Here is an 18,497-nt window from a genome sequence, read left to right on the forward strand (position 1 = left end):
TCCCGTGCCTGGGTGCTCCTTTCTGCTGCAGGACGGCAGCCCGCTGCCCTCCCCGCTGTGCTCTGAGCACAGTTGCCCCTGGTAGATCAAACAGTAAGCCGTTAACGGGATGAACGCTGAGAGCCAGCACAGACGGAAGAAGGGCAGAAGTAAAGACAAACCAGGATGGAAGAAAAGGCGTCTGCCAACAGCCCGAAGCAGCAGCTGCTGTGCTGATTTGTGCAAGTCAAAGCCCTAGGCTGAAGGATGAGCTAGCAATGGCAGCAGTGGAGCTCTGCATCTCCCCGCCCCGCGGCTCGCAGCGCTCCCTCATCCCCAACGGTAAGGAATTACCGGCACCAGTGAAGCTTCCCTGTGGCTAGCTGGTTCCAGCTCCTGCTTGCCACCGGCCGCTACCACCCTGCCTGCTCCTGGCTGCCTCCGAGTGCTTGTCCAGCAGAGGGGAGCAAAGCCTGGGAGAAACTCCTCTCCCACTCCAGCGAAGGTACCTGAAAGGCCGTGCAGGAGCAAGAGGGCCACCCAGGGACCGCTAATCCCACGCAGCGCCTGGCGCTTTTCCCTCTCCAGGGCAGCCTTTCCTGGCTGCACCCACTGCCACCAGCCTCCTAATCCTGTGTGACTGAGGGGAGGCTCAGCAGGACCCACCCTGTGGCCAAAGCCCCAGCAGAACACTGCCATGGGTGTCACCCAGAAGGGTCAAAAGGCAGCTTTAAGCACAGCAGCTGCACCGCCCTCCGCCAGCAAGCCCCAGCAGGGCGGATTAAATAGAGCAGGCAGATTAAATGATGCAGTTTAGCCAACTGCTCTTATTTTAGGAGCTTGGCTGTACATTCCCAGTTCGAAGGCCCCATTTATTGCAGCCTCCGACAGAACACGGCCATTGCCCTTCCCCAGGCTCACGTACAAAGCCAAGGTGGGCCCCCCGTATCCTAAACCAGCGCAGAGCACTGGTGCTGGCAGCATTTTCTAATCAGAACTTTCTCTTTCAACGTACTTGTGCAAGAGTGGCTAGATTCTTTGCCCTTCCTATACAGCAAGGGAAGGGGTTTTTCCTCTCTTCCTCACCTACCTCAACCAGGGGCAGTCAGAAGCAAGCTGACTCCACGCACCAGTTTGTCCAGAGCTGCCAGGAAGATGCAGGAACCAGCACTAGGCACTGCTCTCACCAGCACGCAAGCTGTAAGTGGAACAGTTTTCTGTTAAAAGGGGCTGCTTTCTTCACTCGTAGCCGGGAAAGGCAAACCATTCTCTGAAGTTGGTGTCGGAGCTGGAAAAACCCTGCCATGATCCAGGAACAATTTCATATTGTTCCAACCCAGACAGCTCCCTGGGGAAAGTCTCAGCACCACAGCCAACTTGCACTTGACAGTCCTTTGATCTTGCCTGCTTTCTCCCTCTGCAACCCCTAAGGGCCTTTTTCCCCACGTGCATGGTTTACAGCTCTCCCCTGTTCTATCAGGGACAAACCAACCCGGCTCCACACCGGTACTGTAACAGCCTGTCCCAAGTCCCCCTCTTGGCCATCATGCCACTTACCACACACTGGGATTTCCTCACCGTCTGCAACGCTTCTCTTGCTAGACCGAGAAACGGACCATTTCCAGCCCCCAAAACCTCATCTTTGCTGGGAACAGCCAACCCTGTGCCAAAGAGGGTTTGAGGACAGCAGTTCACAGCCAGAGAAGCCACAGTTTAGACCCACCTGCGAAGGGCCCAGCTCCCACTCCCTTTCCTCTCACCACCAGATGACAGGCTTCTTACACTACACTTAGCGACGCTGCTGATGCCAGAGCCCTTGTCCAGGAGCTGCCGCCTGCCCCCTCAAACACACCCCCACCTCGCAGCTGTTGCCCATTTTTATTTCATTTAAAATCCGCTGTGTTAAATATTTTAGTTACAAGTTCTGTGTAGAGGGTAAGAGTAATAGAGTCTGCAGGCACTAGCAACCCCCTCACTCCCCAATACATGTGTGCGCTATCAGATTAAGGACTGCCCCCCTCCCCCCAAAACCAGCAGCCTTGGGCTGGGATATACATTGAAGACCTGGCCCTCCCCAGCTGTCTCCCCGCTGGTAGCGGGCCAAGCCCTCGCACGCAGGAAGCCAGCAGTCGGATCCACCATCAGTGAGCTGTGATTCAAGGACAGCTGCTGGGGGCTGGTTCTTGCCCCCGTGTCAGGCATGTAATGGTGAAAAGGGTTGTTCCCCCAGGAACAGTGCTACCTCCACAGAGGTCACGCGCTCTGCCCACCCGGACACGAACATTCATGCCACGGTGACCAGGCTGGAGAGACAATCATCTCCAAGGGAAAGCAGGGGAGCTTGCCGCTGCTGCATTCCTGTCTGTGGAGGGAGTGTAACTAGGGCACTGCTAGAGGCTGACACCTACCTCAAGCCCTGCTCTGATCAAAATCTCTGCTGCAAGCAGCCTGGGGGGTCCCCAGACTGCCCTCGCAAAGCAGATGAGTGTGAAATATTTTTAAGCAAAACAGGGACAGAACAGTAGCCTTTCCTCTCCTCTCCCTCCCAGGAACCTCAGTGCTAGGAAATAAAGCTGAACCCGCCTTGGAGCGGCAGGGAAGGGTACCCTAGCCCAGCAGCAGCAAGCAGTTTCCAGTGGTATAGGACAAGCTAGAGGTGAGAGTTTGGTGCTGTGAGGGAGAGGATGCCATACGGACACAGCTCTGGAAAGGCAGTGCCGTTCAGTGGTTGGCCCACCGCACAGCAATCCTCGTGAGAAACTGAACCTTCGTTAAACAGAATAGGGAAGGAGGCAGGAGCTATCCCCGCGACTCCCTCTGGGACAGCTCCAATCACAGCGGAGGGAGGGAGACTGGAATGACCCCTGCCAGTTCCTGAATGCCCTGCATTGCCCTTGCTGGTGCTGCGGCCCTGCTCTGGGTGGGTGGTGTGGGGGTGCGGCTGCCCTACAGGTCGAGCAGCAGCACGCGGGGATCCTCCACCGCTGCCTTGATCTTGCGCAGGAAAGTCACTGCCTCTCTGCCGTCAATCAGCCGGTGATCGTACGTCAGTGCCACAAACATCATGGGCCGCACCTCGATCTGAAGGGGAGGAATAAGACCGGCATTAGCGAGCTCAGCTCTACTGCCTGCGTGACGCCCTCCTGTGAAACTGAGGGAGACCCTGCCTTCTTCCGATCCTGAATCCAGGGTTCAGGCTCTCCTCGATGTGTCCTGCCTGGCAGGACGACCTACCCACTCACCCACTCAGGCACTGATCGCCACACAAGACTAGGTCCCTTTCTGGACCCGTTCTCTATCACAGAGGCTGCAGCTCCCTCCTCCGCCCCACACCTAAGCAGATTATCCAGTTCTCCCCCTCACAAACAGGACAAGACCCCCTGCACACCTCAGGCAAGTACCGGTGCCAGAAAAGCTGCCTTACACCCATTAGTCTCTGCCCCCCCTTCACAGTAAAGCCTTTCAGAAGTTGACACCAACTCCCTAGAAAAAGCTTACGGGCTGTGGTCCTCACTCCACCGAGCCCTCCCCTCTGTTCACTGAAACCTGCTGCGCAGCTCCACCTACCTTGCCCCCGACAGCCACAGGCCTGTCGAAGATGGCATGCATGCCTAAGATGGCAGACTGGGGGGGGTTAATGATAGGTGTCCCAAAGAGTGACCCGAAAACCCCTCCATTGCTGATTGTGAAAGTGCCACCGTCCATGTCTTCAATGGCCAGTTCATTCTTCCGTGCCTAGAAGAAAAAGTACGGTCTTGGAAAGCCCCACAGATCACAGAAGGCAAAGGACAAGTGTCTGGACATTCAGCCTCTCCAGGAATAAATGCTAATGGCAGGAGCTTCACTTACTTATCTGTTCAGCTGAAAACCAGCACAAATCACTTGCAAATGCACCCTGTCTTTAGATCTGAACATTTACTGGCATTGGGGAAGGATTCTCTTGCCTTCATTTCCAACTCCTGATTTTGTAGGAGACAGACACAGGGACTTCTACCCCAGGGCAGCTCAGCCTTGGCCTCTAAAGACAACGGTGAAGACACACCATGTCACTAATGCATAGTTTTTGGTCTTCTGGAAAGGCAACAAGTAGACAGGCCTGCCTGTAAGGCAGGAGCAGAGCCACAGATGTAACTGGATCACTCCCCACAGCACGACTCAAGTGTGTTAGAGGTCAGAGATGATGACACAGAGGGATTGAATCAATTCGTGCCTGTCCAGCACCCCCAGTTCTTCCCATTCCTCCCAATCTTTTCCAGAAAACCCTCCAACTTTCCTTACCTTCTCCCCCAACTCATAGATAGCACGTTCTATGTCAGCAAAGTTCATGTTTTCTACATTCCTAACGACAGGGACCACAAGACCCTAGGGAGAAGCAAAATGCATGATCAGCAAACTCACTGCAGTGACACACAGGTAACTGTTACGGGGCAGGAGCCTGGCCTCAGCCCAGCAGAGTTCCTGCTGTCTCAGCACACAGCAGGTGGTTGGCAGAGCTGCCTCACACCCTGGCAGCCTGCCAGGAAATCTGCCAGGACACGCACCGAGGGCCAACACGGTAAATGAGACATCATCTTTGCCTTTGTAAGCCCGTCTCATAAAATAAACGTGGTCTGTCTGGATGCAGTTCCACATCTGTAAAAGCAGGTGAGACACTGGGCAGAGTTCAGCTGCCACCTCTTTCTCCGCAAGAATAGTGGAGTCTCTTTGTGCTGGACCTCTCCTAGACTTTGGGAGCAGTGTCAGAACCTCAGTCCTGGCCAAACCTCTGCCTCACAACAGACTCAACTAATTCAACAGCTGTATCTCCATCCCATACCCTCCCTGGACAGGAATATCTCTTTGAAGCAGCAATGTCATCTACAGAAATGGTGGAACAGCACAGCAGGGTTAGCCAAAGGACAGGACATGCAAAGCTTTTACTGTCTATGCCATACCCTCATGGGTGCACAAAAAAAAAAGGGTTTCCCTAACTTGGCCCTACTCATTAGCCACTGAGATCTATAACAACCTTGTTACTATATCTCCTAGTACAGTGGCAGAATATTTTTGGTCCTCCATCTTCTCCCAAAACCCATCTCTGCAGTCCACAACGTATAAGATGTCTCATTTATAGATCAGTCTCATCAGGAAGTTTCTGCTGCAGTAGAGCTCAAAGCTGAGTTGGCTCCAAGTATACGACCATTCCAGACCTGAGGAAGCACGGCCAAAGCATCCAAGGTACCTACCCGGGGAGTTGCTACAGCGACACTGATGTCCACATAGTCCCTGTACACAATCTCTTTGGTCGTGTCATCAATCACTAGGAGAAAAAAAAAAAGCTGTGTTACACATGCAGTACCCAGGATCAAGGGCTCAACAGGCCAGAAGTAGCCACCAAATCGTAACAACTTGCTCGTCTCTAGCTTAAACACAACTCCAGAGAAAAATAAGCCCTCGCTGCCCCTGTGGGAGAAGCATCAGCACAGACAGAAAGGAAACACAGTCCAGATAGGTCAGTTCCCTTCACACGTGCTCTTGGTTATCCTCCTCTTCTGGGTTTAAGCAAGCACCTCTGACAGCCCCAGGAACTGCACTGCACCTAGAGCAGGCACCACTACAGCAGCCAGCAGGCTCTGCTTTCTGCAGGCTGGGTACACACGGCCCCAGCCCCGCTCCTGGCAACCCCGGCATAACAGAGCCCCTCTTGGCAAGCTGTCCTCTGCCTACGTAAGTGGCATTAGCAAAATCAGCTGCAGCACACAGGACCGTCTTCCTTTTTCCTGTGTATTTGACTTGCTTATCCAAAGTATTAGCCCTGCCACTGACCTAGCAACCTGCTTTTCCCCACTCTCCCATGTTCACTGGTGAGACTCACCGGCAAGGGTCCCCACTCACCTGCATTCACAACGGGCTGGTCCTGCAGAGCAAAAGCTGCAGCTTTCACAAAAGCTGACATGAAACCTAGCTTCAGGTTGTGCTTTTTCAAAAAGGTATCCTTGTGTACAGCTCTCATCTCCCGGATGTTGCTACAAAACACATGACAACGCTGGTCAGCAGGGAGTCCAAGAAAACACCACTCCCTCACTCTAGAACAGATTTCAGCACCAGCCCCAAGGACTGCAAACCAAGCGCCGAACACCTGGTCTGCTGAAAAATCCTTCAAATGTCACACCTGAAGTGGGCTGAAGGTGGCTCTAAGGCCCCTGCCAAAAGATCTAACAGGAACTGGTCCTGGACCGCAAACTCAACCTGCCAGGCACAAAAGCAAGATGGGGCATGGTGTATTTCCTGCTTCAGCCTGACATTGCCACCGATTCTCTGGGGACACCAATGCTGATACCAGTGTGGTACCACAGAGAGCAACTGCAGGTGTGGCTGGGCCAACCCCAGAGGGGTGAAAAAGCAGGAAATGCCAAGAGCAGAAAAGACGCACATGGTGATTTGAGGGAAAAAACTTCAATCGTTGTGCAAGTCCAGCACCTGCCACCACAACGATGCCTCAGTACTTAACTCACCGGCTTTGGGAGTTGAGTGAATATGAGAGAAATTTTCCCAGATGCTATGGCAGTGAGTGCCAGCCCACCTATAGCCCTCATCCAGACTCATCATGTTTCCCCACTGCTTCTATTTATCAGAACGTAGGCCATTTATAAAGTCAACCAAGCTGTGGCTACAAGCTCTGGCTATACCAGGCTAATGCCAGATGCTGTAGAATTGCGCGGTCCATCCCTGCCCCCTCCAGGGACCTTGAGTCTTTGAAGAGACAGCTTCAGCTTGGGGCAGGTTCTCCGTGGTTTAGAGTGTTTGTTTTCCCGTGATTAACCTTGTTTAGGGCTAGGATTACCACCCAAAGACATTAGTGCCTCCCAAGACACAAGGACTGCGGCAATAAGGATGAGGTCTGCTATGAAACCGGCTCATTATGGCTTCCTCCTTTCAGACGCTGACCCCCGTGGGAAGCAGGAGGCCCCAGCACAGGTCCTCAAGAGTCAACCTCACAGCAATCAATCCAAACCAGATTACCAGATGCAACGAGAGCCCGAGGCCAGCGTAAAGCGACACCTCAATGAGCCTCCGAGAGGAGATAAAGCTGCAGCATTTCCCCTCCAATCAAGACTATTTTGCCAGCCTTATTGTTCTGAGACCCAAATATTTACATGTTTTGTCTTTAAGGAGCAGAATAGGATTTCACAAAGCAATTTGATTTGGGCACAATTTCCCCTTAATGCACTGTAACATAAGCTGCCCGCCCTCCAAAGCCATTAGTGCGTTCAGTCCATGCAATCGTTTGAGTCAGAAGACCCCCACCTGCCCGAAGGGGATGCGGAAGGATGCTAGTCCGTCTCTGGAAATCTGCACCATCCCACAGCAAATGCCTCAGACCTATGTAAAACTCACCTGAAAGGCTGATGAGCCCTGGGGAACCACCTCACGGGAAGCTAAATAGGCCCACCTCCAAAAGCAGTAACTTGGTGGGGTGGCAGAAAGCAGATGCTACAACTTGCTGTCTTCTAATAGCCACTCTACAAGTGATACCAGTCACACCTGGTCTTCTGCTCAACACCTATCAGTCCTCAACCAAGAACCACGCAGATGAGGAACCAGGCTGCCCCTTTTACAAGCAGCAGATGATTCCCAAGTAAGAACAGGCCATTAGGAAGTTATGCACCCCTCATACTGCAACACCAGCATGGTCCTGGTGAAGCTGCACAAACAGTGGTACACACCTAAGAAAGAGGTCCCAACAGATAGGTTTGCCAATCTCTCTGAAGAGAATCAGCAAGGTCTTGACTGCTATTTCAAGATGACTGCCTGCACCTATTTCTACTCATAAAAGGAAAAAGAGATCTGGTCCTCACCTCATATCGATCTCGTTGAAAGTGGTCAGCATGGCACAAGTATTCTGAGCCTCTTTCAGCCGCTGAGCAATACGCTGACGCATCCTATTCATTTTCACCTGAAAATTAAAAAGATATAATCAGAAGCTGCCTCAAGCTCATCCAAGGGGCAAAACGCACAAAAAACTCAACAAAAAACAAAAAAAGCCCTTCTTCTTCTTGCTGTCTGGTTGACCAGTAAGATGCCTAGGGCCAAGGTTTTCACTCGTCTCTTTGAGGAGCATGACAGGCTGAGAAGTTGATATCACTACAGAGCTTCTCAGCTCAACACCCAGTTCACCTGAAAAGCAGTGCTGAAATGCATCACAGTATGACTACTTCCAACCTATGTGTTTCTCAAAACCTCCAAACATGTGTAGGTTCCCAGCATGAGGCTAATGTGAGAAAAGCAAGATTGCTAAGAAGGCAGCTGCTCAGCCGTGTTCTCTTATGAATGCACAAGGCAGCTGCAGCAGCCTCAGCCCTTTGCTGAGGGCTTGTGGACCAACCAAGAAGATCACACTGAGCCTTCTGTGCTCAGTCAGGAGAGATCAAGACAAGACTTTTGCCTCAAAAAGACCTGTGTCAGATTGGACCTGGCTCTTCCTCCAGCCCCTAAATGTGTGCCTCCAAGCAGAGAATATCCCCATCTGTCACAGCCCCACTGAGCTGGGTGTGAACAGGTAGGTGCAGACACAGCCAGAAAATGCCAGAACAGACTGTAGCTCAGCAACAGAAGCACTGGCAATGCCCCTATTCCCACAGCTTACCCTATGCTCTGATCTGGCACCTTTGCTGGGCACTGTCTCCCCAGGAGGGGCTGCCGCTGGGGCTGCAGCTGGCTTCACCGCAGACACTGAGGGTAAAGAACACATCAGTCAAAAAGGGAAGCCAGGTCTTGATCGCGATGCCCCGAGTTAGAAAGCCCGTTTGAGCTCCTTGCTCAAGTAACACAGCGTGGAAGCAGCCTTGAACAGGGCTAGACGGGTTCCAGGCACAGCTGAGCTCGCCAGTCTGGAGCATGCAGGGCAATAATGTGGGGAGGCCTTCACCATACGCACCAAACTGTTTGCTGTCTTTAACCTTACACACTCTCCACAAGGAAGAAAGGCTTGAAAATAGGAGAACATGGCTGTTGCCTCACCTGGTTTGCTGTCAATGGGCTGAGCTGACACAGGTGGCACTGGTGGCATTGTAGTGGGAATTGGTGCTGCAGCAGGGGGAGGAGCAGCCGCAGCTACAGGTTCAGGGGCTGCAGGAGGAGGAGGGGCTGCTGCTGGTTTGGCCTTGGCAGGAGCAGCTGAAAGACAAGGAAGAACCATGGTAAGTTAAGCCCCCAGCAGAGCGCCTTTATATTCTCAGCACTACTGAACTGACAGGAGCCACCACAAGAAGATCCTATGGTGAAAGTGTTTTACTAATCAACACCTTCGATCTCCTCATTGGTAGGAAACTGGATGCTGATGAGAACAGGGCAGGGAAGAAAGCTGTATCAGGGGAATTCTCAATTAATTTTAGCTTAGAGCTGCAGTCTCCTCCAGAGCGAGCAAAAGGAAAGTTCCCCCCCTTTTCTAATGGACAACAGCAGTATTTTCATCCAGCTAGAGAGGCAGATGGAGGAAACATATAAGCCCTCTCAGGATCCCTCTAAATGCCTTGCTTCCATCTTCAGAAAAAGATCAGTGGAAACAGGAAGGCTCATGCAAGTTATATATGCCTGGCTCACCTCCAGTTTTCCTGAGTTTGAACAGAGGTGTCCCCCCTTCCACTTTGCCACCATCAGGTACCAGAAGGGCTTCAATCACACCAGCTGCTGGGGCTGGAACTTGCACTGATGTCTGCAAAAAGGAAAATCAGTGAAACTTCCCCAGACATTGGATGGAGAACAAGCGCCCAAGAGAAGATGCCAATATGCAGATACACACTGTCATTTGGCACAGACAGCGGCTCTGTCTCGCACCATTGGCACCAGTGTTCATATCCTCCACCAGGATTTTGTGCCAATACTTAGAAGTTTTAGGAGACGCTGGCAGTGTAACTTATAGCCTGACCTTCCTGCTCCAGGGTACAATCAAGAATTGACCCACTGCCAGCATCTTCCTGACAGCAACACCAGAAGCATAACTTGGCAGGGAACTTTAGCAAGAACTTCAAAGCTTAAGAGTCCTTTAAGGAGTGAGTAAACGTAAAGGCTAAATTTAACACAATCTGAAGACATCCTATGGCTCTGCAGATTTCTCCTCTGTTTAAACACAAACAGGTTTCAAAGCTTACAGCACCGGAATTGGAAGGAGTGGAACTGCAACTCCAACAAACATCAGCACCACTGATGCTTAACCAAATGTATGAGGAAGCAAGGGTTATCGAAGAATTCTCACTTAAGGCACATCCAGCTTTCACACTAGATGAGAAAAGCTTTTTTCCGTGAAGGGAGCAGGAGACACAGGCAGGGCCTGCAGGCTCTAGGAGCTCTTAGCAGGAGAGAAGCCATACAGGGTACCCACTACAGAACTAGAAGAAGTTTTGGTCCAGAAAACTCCTACCTTGTCTGTTTCAATCTCACACACCACTTCATCTTCTGCCACTGTGTCTCCAACAGCTGAACAATAGATATGAAGACCACTGTGAGGAGGTAGGTATGCTCCAGCCTCCCCTCTTAACCCACAGCAGTCTCCCCCACTAACCCAGAATTTTCTCACCCCAGCTCTCCAGAACTTCTAAAGAAAAGTCTAGCTCAATCAATCAAGCTATTGCACAGTCACAGTCTGTTTCCAGTTTAGACAACACCCTTCACCCAACATGACCCACGACAGAGAGGTGCCAAGGCTGTAACTGCAATCCTTACCCCTTAGGAGAACTGCAGTTAACTGCCTCATTTGTCACAGACCGAAAGGCACAGAGCAGGTTGTCAGCCAGTGAACTACAATCCATCCCTGAGCTGTCCAGTGCAGCAGTAAAGGTGCTGAGAATTTCAGGGAAGAGGCAGCTGCTTACCTTTCTCCCACCTGACATCTCCTTCTGTGACTGACTCTGCAAAGGCTGGTGTGTTCACCGTAACCACGTCATCCCCTGTGAGAGAGACAGACAGACATGAACGCATTCAGAGCTCAAAACTTACAGCATTGCTTCATTCTTGTCTGCAGGACTCTACTTCGAGGGGGTAGGTCAACAGACATCAAATGTTGGCCTTCTTCCTTCAACACCGATTAACATTTAAATGCCAGAGAAATTCCCATCTGGCTGAAAGTCACATTGTGACAGGAACGCCAGACAAAATCTTGAGGGCCCTGGGACATAAACCCTCAGCCATCCATCGAGGCAGGGCGGCAATGAGCCTAGACTTTGGGTGGGAAGAGGTAGCTTCGGCTGTTGTCAGGACAGCAACAAGTAGCACACGAGCCATCCCGCTGACTCCTGGCTTTTTACTTACTACGTACTGCAGTGGTTCTGAAGTAACGGACAGTGAAGACACTGGAGCTATTTACTCTGCAGAAAGAGAGAAAGAGATGAACACAGAAGGATGTTCCTCTGCAGGCTGCCAGCTCCAAGCCCAAGTACAGAATTTACATTTGCTTAACTGATCTGAAAGGCTGCTCAGCTGTTCTGATGTATTTTTTCCAAGGGACTCCTACTTACCCCTCAAGCTGCAGCAATCCCACTAAGAAAGGAAACATAACAGCTTACCATCACTAGTGCCCTCAGAAACTCAGTGAGAACTGACATTTATGGAACTTTAATTTAGGGAGACAACCCAATGGAACCACTGTGGTTTAAATACCTAGCTGACCTAGCCAGCCCACCCTATGGGTGGGTAACCATTTTTTACCTCAGATCAGGACTGTTGCCCTCTACAGAAGTTGCTAGATGGCTCCAAAACCAAACGAAGAAAAAAAAAAAAACAACAACAAAAGAGAAAGAACCATACATTGCCTATGGCAACGCATCCAGCTATTTCTCTCCACCATGTCCCTTCACAGCGAGCTGGCAACCCCAAGCATTTCAAAGGATTTTTTTGTACCTACTCACACATTTGGAAACCTGAAGCAAACATGCTTTAGCGTCTCCTCTAACACAGGCTACTTGGTGCAAACAGACCAGCGTTTCAGGCTTTTATGGATGCACTGTTAAGGTTATTTCCCCAAATACATTTCTACAAGACCACCCCAGCAATGTAAACCTTGCCATATGACAGCTCCCTAAGCCACCCCATTTCACCTATCAAAATCCTACCAGGAGGCCACCACATAGCAAACAAGACTTCTTATCAGATAATCAAAGGGTAGAGATCCATTTATCAGCAGTCTCCTCATCCCTGTCCTTCTCCTGCCTTGGTATCTGGTTCCAAACAAAGCTTATTTTATTTAAGCATGCCACAGCTCCTGACCTGCAAACCCCAGATTTTGTTAGGGCTAGCTCCACGCTCCCACAATATGCACGGGGATTTTATGACAGCCGACCATATTCTGCCTCCCAGCCCTCAAATCTTATCAGGACTACAGCAGCCCCAACCTCTCCACATCACAGCTTTCCTGGGGATACTTACACAAGCTTCCTGCTGTTCATGTAAGCCAGTCCCTGGCTTCCAGCCACACCTGTGAACGAGAATGGTGTTACCCAGCCATCCGGTCCTCAAGTGTCCCTGTCAGGTAAAGGGTGCAGAGGACACCACTGTTCACCCTGAAAGAAGCTTGGGACTAAGTGGGGAACATAGCCATAGAGAGGCACCTCAGTGCCATCAAACCTGCCCAGAGCTTGCCAGTGGTCTTGTCTTCATCTAGATTTACAGAGGTGGTAAAACCAGTTCTCTCTTGACCTTAAAGCTAGTAAGGATAACTTTTGAAAAGGGCAAACAAAGCAGTAGCTACCCCAGTCAGAACAAAACCAGGAAACAGCTACATGGGACACCTCCAGGACTGCTAAAACCTCAGTTGCTACTGCGTTACCCTCACAAACAGAAAGGGGTTCCTAACAGGAGCAAGGCATCAGTGCCCTAAGAGGCACCCCCAGGGAGCCTCACAGTCTCATGGAACGAAAACAGTGTAGGGCCAAACAGCAAGCCACCGGCACCCCTCTTCTCTGTCCAGCCCCTGTTCCAAAACTCACAGCAGGGAGGTACCTGCATCGCTTCTCAGTTTCACATATCCCGGTGTCCCCTTCCCTCACTGCTCACATGCCCTGACACTGCAATTTTTACTACAAACTGAACTCCTGTCCTTTGTCTCTTTCAGGGCACTGGGCAGTTTTCCAGACTGATCTTAAAAAGAGTCAGCATAGCAACTGAAGAACATAATTATCTCAGTTACACAATGCCAGAAGGAAGAACCATTTCCCCATTTGCTTTTTTAGAAAAGCAATATAATTTTGATGCCATCCCCTACTAAAGAGCTGTTATTGGAACTCTAGAAACCGGAGAAGGTAAGCAGATTTAACTGGTTTCCCAAAGTGGACTCAGGAGTGATGTAACACTATATAAACACTGTACAGCTAGAAAAAACAGCTCTGGGAAAATCCAGTTTAAGCACCAAGGATGAATTCAGAGGCGTACTAGATTTGACATGTCACTTAACATTCACCCCTCATTTTCAAAGGAGTTTATTAGAGAGCTAGGCTCTGCAATAGCATGTGTTTCAGGCACTGCAATGCTTGAAATACACTGTGCTATTGCTGTGAAATCTTCACCAGAGCCCAACGGAATGGACAGCATGTATGTTAGGCAAGGGAGGCACTCACATAGAAACACAGCTCATTTCACCAACTGTTCCTTCGTGACATGATTGACAGAAATACATTCCAATCAAACCTATTACCAACTTCCGTCATCAGCTCTGTTCTGTCTAGGTAGTTTGAAATGAAATAAAAGCGTAAGACTCACCAGACAGAGAGCATCTTGCCAGAGTACAGTTCCCCTGTCAGAGAGAAGAGGAACTATCAGTATTGCCAAGCGATGGACCCACCCTAGAAGAACTTTGGTTTTCTCACGAGACCTGGATCAGAGAGAGACAGGACCCACCATTCCCACGCTCCAGACTGCTGGCGTGCTACTTTCCCATATTGTGCAAGAGCAGGAGATGGTGAGGGCATCTACACCATCCTCTTTGCTTTGTCTGCTTCCAGGATGCTTTCCTGTAGAGTGACGTTAAACCTGATGCACGTGGTTTTCAGCTGTGGCTCCAGCTGCTTTGACCTTCCCATGCACAGTTTCCTCTTTAAGAAGGAACAGATTTCTAAAGAGCAATTCACTAAAATTTGCTACAAATGAGGTCAAGGATAGCTACCGAATACAATGAAAAAACATCCCATGTTGTTTACTCCTACAGTCATGAACGCAGCATTTGGGGGGCTTTGTTTGTTTGTTTTAAGGCTATGGAGCCTTTGAACTCCAGAAGGTCGGAATTTCCCCCGATGGCCAAATTTCTACTGCCTTCAGTGAGCCAGGAATTCCACCTTCTGGTGACGTTTTGTACCCATGTAATCATTGACTGCACTTCTAGCTCAGCGTAACATTCCTCAAAAAGACATTTCAAGGTATTCTAGTTACTTTCCCTATTGTTATCATACATTTCTCTAGCATCAAACCCACAAATCTGCAGAACCTAAGAACTCTTTAAAAGCTATAGGAAAATACCACGGTAAGCATGACAAAAGCACAGCTGACTGATTTGGAACAACAGCTACTCAAGAGCTCAAAACACCCCTACCCAGCAGCTAAGGTAAGAGGTAAAAATTAGATTTCATTCGCATTGTCAAGTGTCTGAAGGGACGTTTGTGTACAAGCCCTGATTTCAACTTCACCGAAGCAAGTAGGATGGGATATAACTGATCTTAAATATCAAAATAATTTCTGGAAATGTGTGTGATATGACAACACAGAGATCAAGGACCAAAAAGATACTTAAGCTTGTCATACCATCTACAGGACTGAGTGCTGTAGCATGCAAAAATACATTCAGTGAACACTTCATATCATCAGAACTACTAACAGGCCTGGAATCGACCCATTGGCAGTTTAATTATCCAAATTTACTGATGGATTTGCCTTCTCTGATATTAAAGCATAGTCAACTCAATGACCGATGGGCAGTTCAACATGGTTATGGTTAGCATGCTACGGATGCAGGCAGCTAGGCTGAGTCACTGCTAAGCCAGCCTGGGTCTGGCAGAGCTCGGGAGCCCCACCAGCACCACGCAGCTACTGCTACCCTGCTTAATGGTCCACTACAGGGACCGATGATCCTGGACTAACGGTTCTGCAAAACTGGCTTCTAGCGGGGCCCGCTGGAGTCCCTGCCCCAGGTCTGGCTGGGAAAGGGAAAGCAGGGAGGAGCACTGGGCAGTCTTTGCAGAGTCATCGTGAACGCTACAACTCTTAATCTTGGTGCAGCACTGGCCCCCTGCTAACTCAGATCTAGTTTGTGTAGAGCTAGCCTCAAGCTGAGATCAGGAAGACAAACTTCAATGTAACCACACTTGGTCAAGAACCTAAAGCACCACAATCCTCAGCACATACATTAGCTCCCGTATTGATCAAATCCTTCCCACTTTCTAGTAGTGTCCCAGATAATAGGAAGTCAAATGACAAATAAAATACCAAGCAACTTGAGCTCCCCTCTGACCATTAATTTCCTCCTGGGTGCTTTATAGAAAAGTGGTTAAAGGTATTCTTAACGTCCCAGACAATAACTTGACAGGAAAGAACTTAGACTGAAGCAGAAACAGCCAATTTTATTTTCTCAGGACCAGTTTATTGTAAAGTTTAACACACACACACAAAAAAATGTTTAGAAGGCCTGTCCTAAAATAAATTGTTGTGAGAAAACACATCTGCATGAGGTGCCAAGTTTGTGTTCCACAACTGGTGCAAAATTAATGAAAAAATTGGTATCACTCTTCCCTTCTGTCTTTTAGGTTACAAAATGAGGGAAAGCGCTCTAATGTGAGGAGGAAGCCGCTCATACAAGATACTGAGATTCCTCTGTCCTGCATTCCACAGAACCATTGCGTGTCATGCATCACCAGGAGATGCTTGACAAGGCTGTTGTTTCCTGTTCCCTTTTTCCCTGAAGGAATCACTATGATTGCACCTGTTCCTGGTATCACCTTGTTAAATCTGCCTTCTGCCTGATCTTGGAGCTTCTTCAGTGAAAATGGAAACATTTAGGTTTTACTAGCTGACATTAGCACTTTGGGTCACTTTAAAAAGGCAGCCTCCACTTGGAAAAGTAAATCCTGGTCTAATTAGCTAGTGACTCACAAACCAACTGATTAATTTTCCCCCATGTTTCACATGACTTCTCAGAATTGTTTTTATAACTGTTGTAATCTCAAAATGACTCTAGCACAGTGTCCCAGGCCACACCTTTCAAGGAGCTGTCACCTTCCAGTAGGTCACTACACACTGAAATAAATTACAGAATAAATCAGCTGAAGTGACAGCCTGCATACTTTCACAAAACTTCTGCAACTGCGGGCACAGGGACCAGTTCAGGTAAGGACACCAAGTGAACAGGAGGCTACAGTTAATTACAACAGAGGCAAAAGAGAAGCCCAGTGCTGGGCAGCTCTGACGGCAGGGACCGCAGCAATCAGTCCTCCAGCCCCAGCTTCTTCTTCAAAGCAAAGAAGCTGTTGCTTTCAAAACAAGGATCAGTCCAAACCACTGCTACACACAAAAAACCCACTGCACATGTTTCATGGATTTTAACACAATTATATATAGCACAGCAGGACAGATGCTAAGATGAGATGGAGATAACAATACTGAGTGGTAAAGGATACTGTTACTAAGACGACAGGCTTGAGAACTCCTCCAGCATGTGGGGAGTATCAAACAGGGATGAAAAAGTTCTTACAAACTCCTCCCCACATAAACAGAAGGACTTGATTCTCAAAGCACTGAATGCAACTCCTGATCAAACCATCTTTTTTCAGACTAGCTCTTCTCTGGACTTTTTCAGGTCATCCTTCAACAGCTGTACCCCCTCACCTTGAGCCTTACATGCTCAGATGCAGGCTATTGATGCACATGCATGACTTCTGCTTGATAGATTAATCCAAGACCTCTTCCTCTTTCACGAGATCATCAAAATCCAGCCAACCCTTCCCTACCCTCGTTTCTTGCCGACTCCACTTTTCTCCCATTCAACCCTACACTTATGAATTTGGTACACGTCTATTGTTCTCACTTCTCCCATCAGAGGTTTGATGTCTGTTCAAAAAGCATGTATTACCCCCTTAGTCAAAACTTACTTCCCATATACCTACACAAATGGAAATTAAACTACTACTACCACCTTGACTTCTCAACTCTTCCAGTACACCTAACAGGTTAGCTAAAATTACCTCCCCTTCCCAGTCCTCAGTTATAATCTCTTGCAACCTCCTGATTTGCAGACTAGTTTTGTAACAGGTTTGAATATTCCATCTGGCTTTCCCCCCCTGTTCTGTACAATTACACAGCACCACTGAGAGCTGACAAAACCTCAATATTGTTAAAATGCCACTTAAACTTATTTTAAACTGCACTATAATCAGTTTGCATGTACATATAACAAAATACAATATAGTTACAAATTGTTTATAGCACAGTTTCATATATACACAAAGTATTTATAAACACAAATCTGTCTGTAGCACCCAGAGACAAGCATTTATACACAACAGCCCTAGGAGGAAGCATGACATAATTAAACGTTCAACATTACAATTAACTGTCAACACTTGCTTGCTTAGACTCACACAATGGCTAAAACCAGATGTCTTGCTCTAAGCCTTCAGCTGGTCACCTGGAAGTGAAGTGATCTTTTCCCACCTGTAGGTATGCATGTATATGTATACATACGCATGTGCATATATATGTACGCACACAAAGCTAGGCACGTTTGCTGTTTAAACGATGTGGCCACAAGTCAGCAAAGGCCAGAAGCCAGGTGGCTGTGAGCAGCCCTGCTGTGGGTGTGAGCAGCTGGCACTGGCTGTTAGCCCCTGCGAGCCCACGGCGGCCCGGCACGGGGCCCCGCCGCTTGCATCGGTCCAACCACCGCTTTGAGAAATGGAGCCCAAGAACCAAATGAGGCAGCGGGCACCGCTGTATCGGCCGGTGCTGCACCGGGCTGACCCCGGCCGGGGAGGTGCGAGGCGAGTGGCGGCTGCCAACAGAGACCCCCAACGCCTCGGCCCAGCGCAGGAGCGGCGGTTTGCGGGAGCTCTGCCCGTCAGCCAGCCCTGCCCGTTGCCGCCGCCCTTCCCTACGGGCCGGGCTCGGCCCGGCGCGGGGCGGAACGCGGGCACCGGCGGCGCGGAGCCCGAGGAGGGGCAGCGCCGCGCTCGCCCCGGCCCCCGCCCCGGGGGCGCCGCCCCCCCCGCCCCCCCCCCGCGGGGCGGCGGCCGGGAGGGGAAGGGGGGGACGCGTCCCGGTGCCCTTGGCGCCGCCGTCCTCGCCCGCCCAGCCGCCGCCCCTCCCTCCTCCCTCTTCGCGGCCGGTGCCCGCGGCGGGCAGTACCTGCCGGAGGGCGCGCAGCGAGCGGCCCAGCGCCCGGCCGAGGCAGCGGGACCGCCACAGCAGCAGCATCGCGGCGGCGGCGGCGGCGGGAGGAGCCGGAGGGCGGACACCGGAAGCAGGCCCGGCGCGAGCCGGAAGTGCGTAGGGCCGGACCAACCTCTCCG

General features: G+C 50.1%; 1 protein-coding gene across 1 annotated transcript; it reads right to left on the reverse strand.

Moving 5' to 3' along the window:
- Positions 1-1,845: 1,845 nt before the first annotated feature.
- DLST (dihydrolipoamide S-succinyltransferase) lies at positions 1,846-18,466 on the reverse strand. Its single transcript, XM_080395832.1, has 15 exons — positions 18,334-18,466; positions 13,708-13,741; positions 12,379-12,427; positions 11,266-11,321; positions 10,830-10,904; positions 10,379-10,434; positions 9,562-9,673; positions 8,980-9,135; positions 8,606-8,691; positions 7,818-7,915; positions 5,854-5,984; positions 5,205-5,278; positions 4,258-4,341; positions 3,547-3,714; positions 1,846-3,060 (listed from the first exon to the last, which is right to left on the reverse strand). Exons 1-15 carry the CDS (start codon positions 18,400-18,402, stop codon positions 2,926-2,928), a joined length of 1,383 nt encoding a protein of 460 aa, XP_080251958.1. The 5' UTR covers positions 18,403-18,466; the 3' UTR covers positions 1,846-2,925.
- Positions 18,467-18,497: the final 31 nt, after the last annotated feature.

Source organism: Falco punctatus (genome assembly GCF_963210335.1).
Source record: "Falco punctatus genome assembly, chromosome: 7".
Lineage (NCBI taxonomy): Eukaryota > Metazoa > Chordata > Aves > Falconiformes > Falconidae > Falco > Falco punctatus.

What these genes read in the sequence shown, in the direction of transcription:
- DLST (XM_080395832.1), bottom strand. Translation starts at nt 18,402, where the DNA reads ATGCTGCTGCTGTGGCGGTCCCGCTGCCTCGGCCGGGCGCTGGGCCGC. An exon ending in CGCTGCGCGCCCTCCGGCAG is followed by an intron (nt 13,742 to 18,333) that starts GTACTGCCCGCC and finishes TCTCTCTGACAG; the next exon opens with GGGAACTGTACTCTGGCAAG. An exon ending in TCGCTGTAGCAACTCCCCGG is followed by an intron (nt 4,342 to 5,204) that starts GTAGGTACCTTG and finishes GCTTCTCCCTAG; the next exon opens with GGTCTTGTGGTCCCTGTCGT.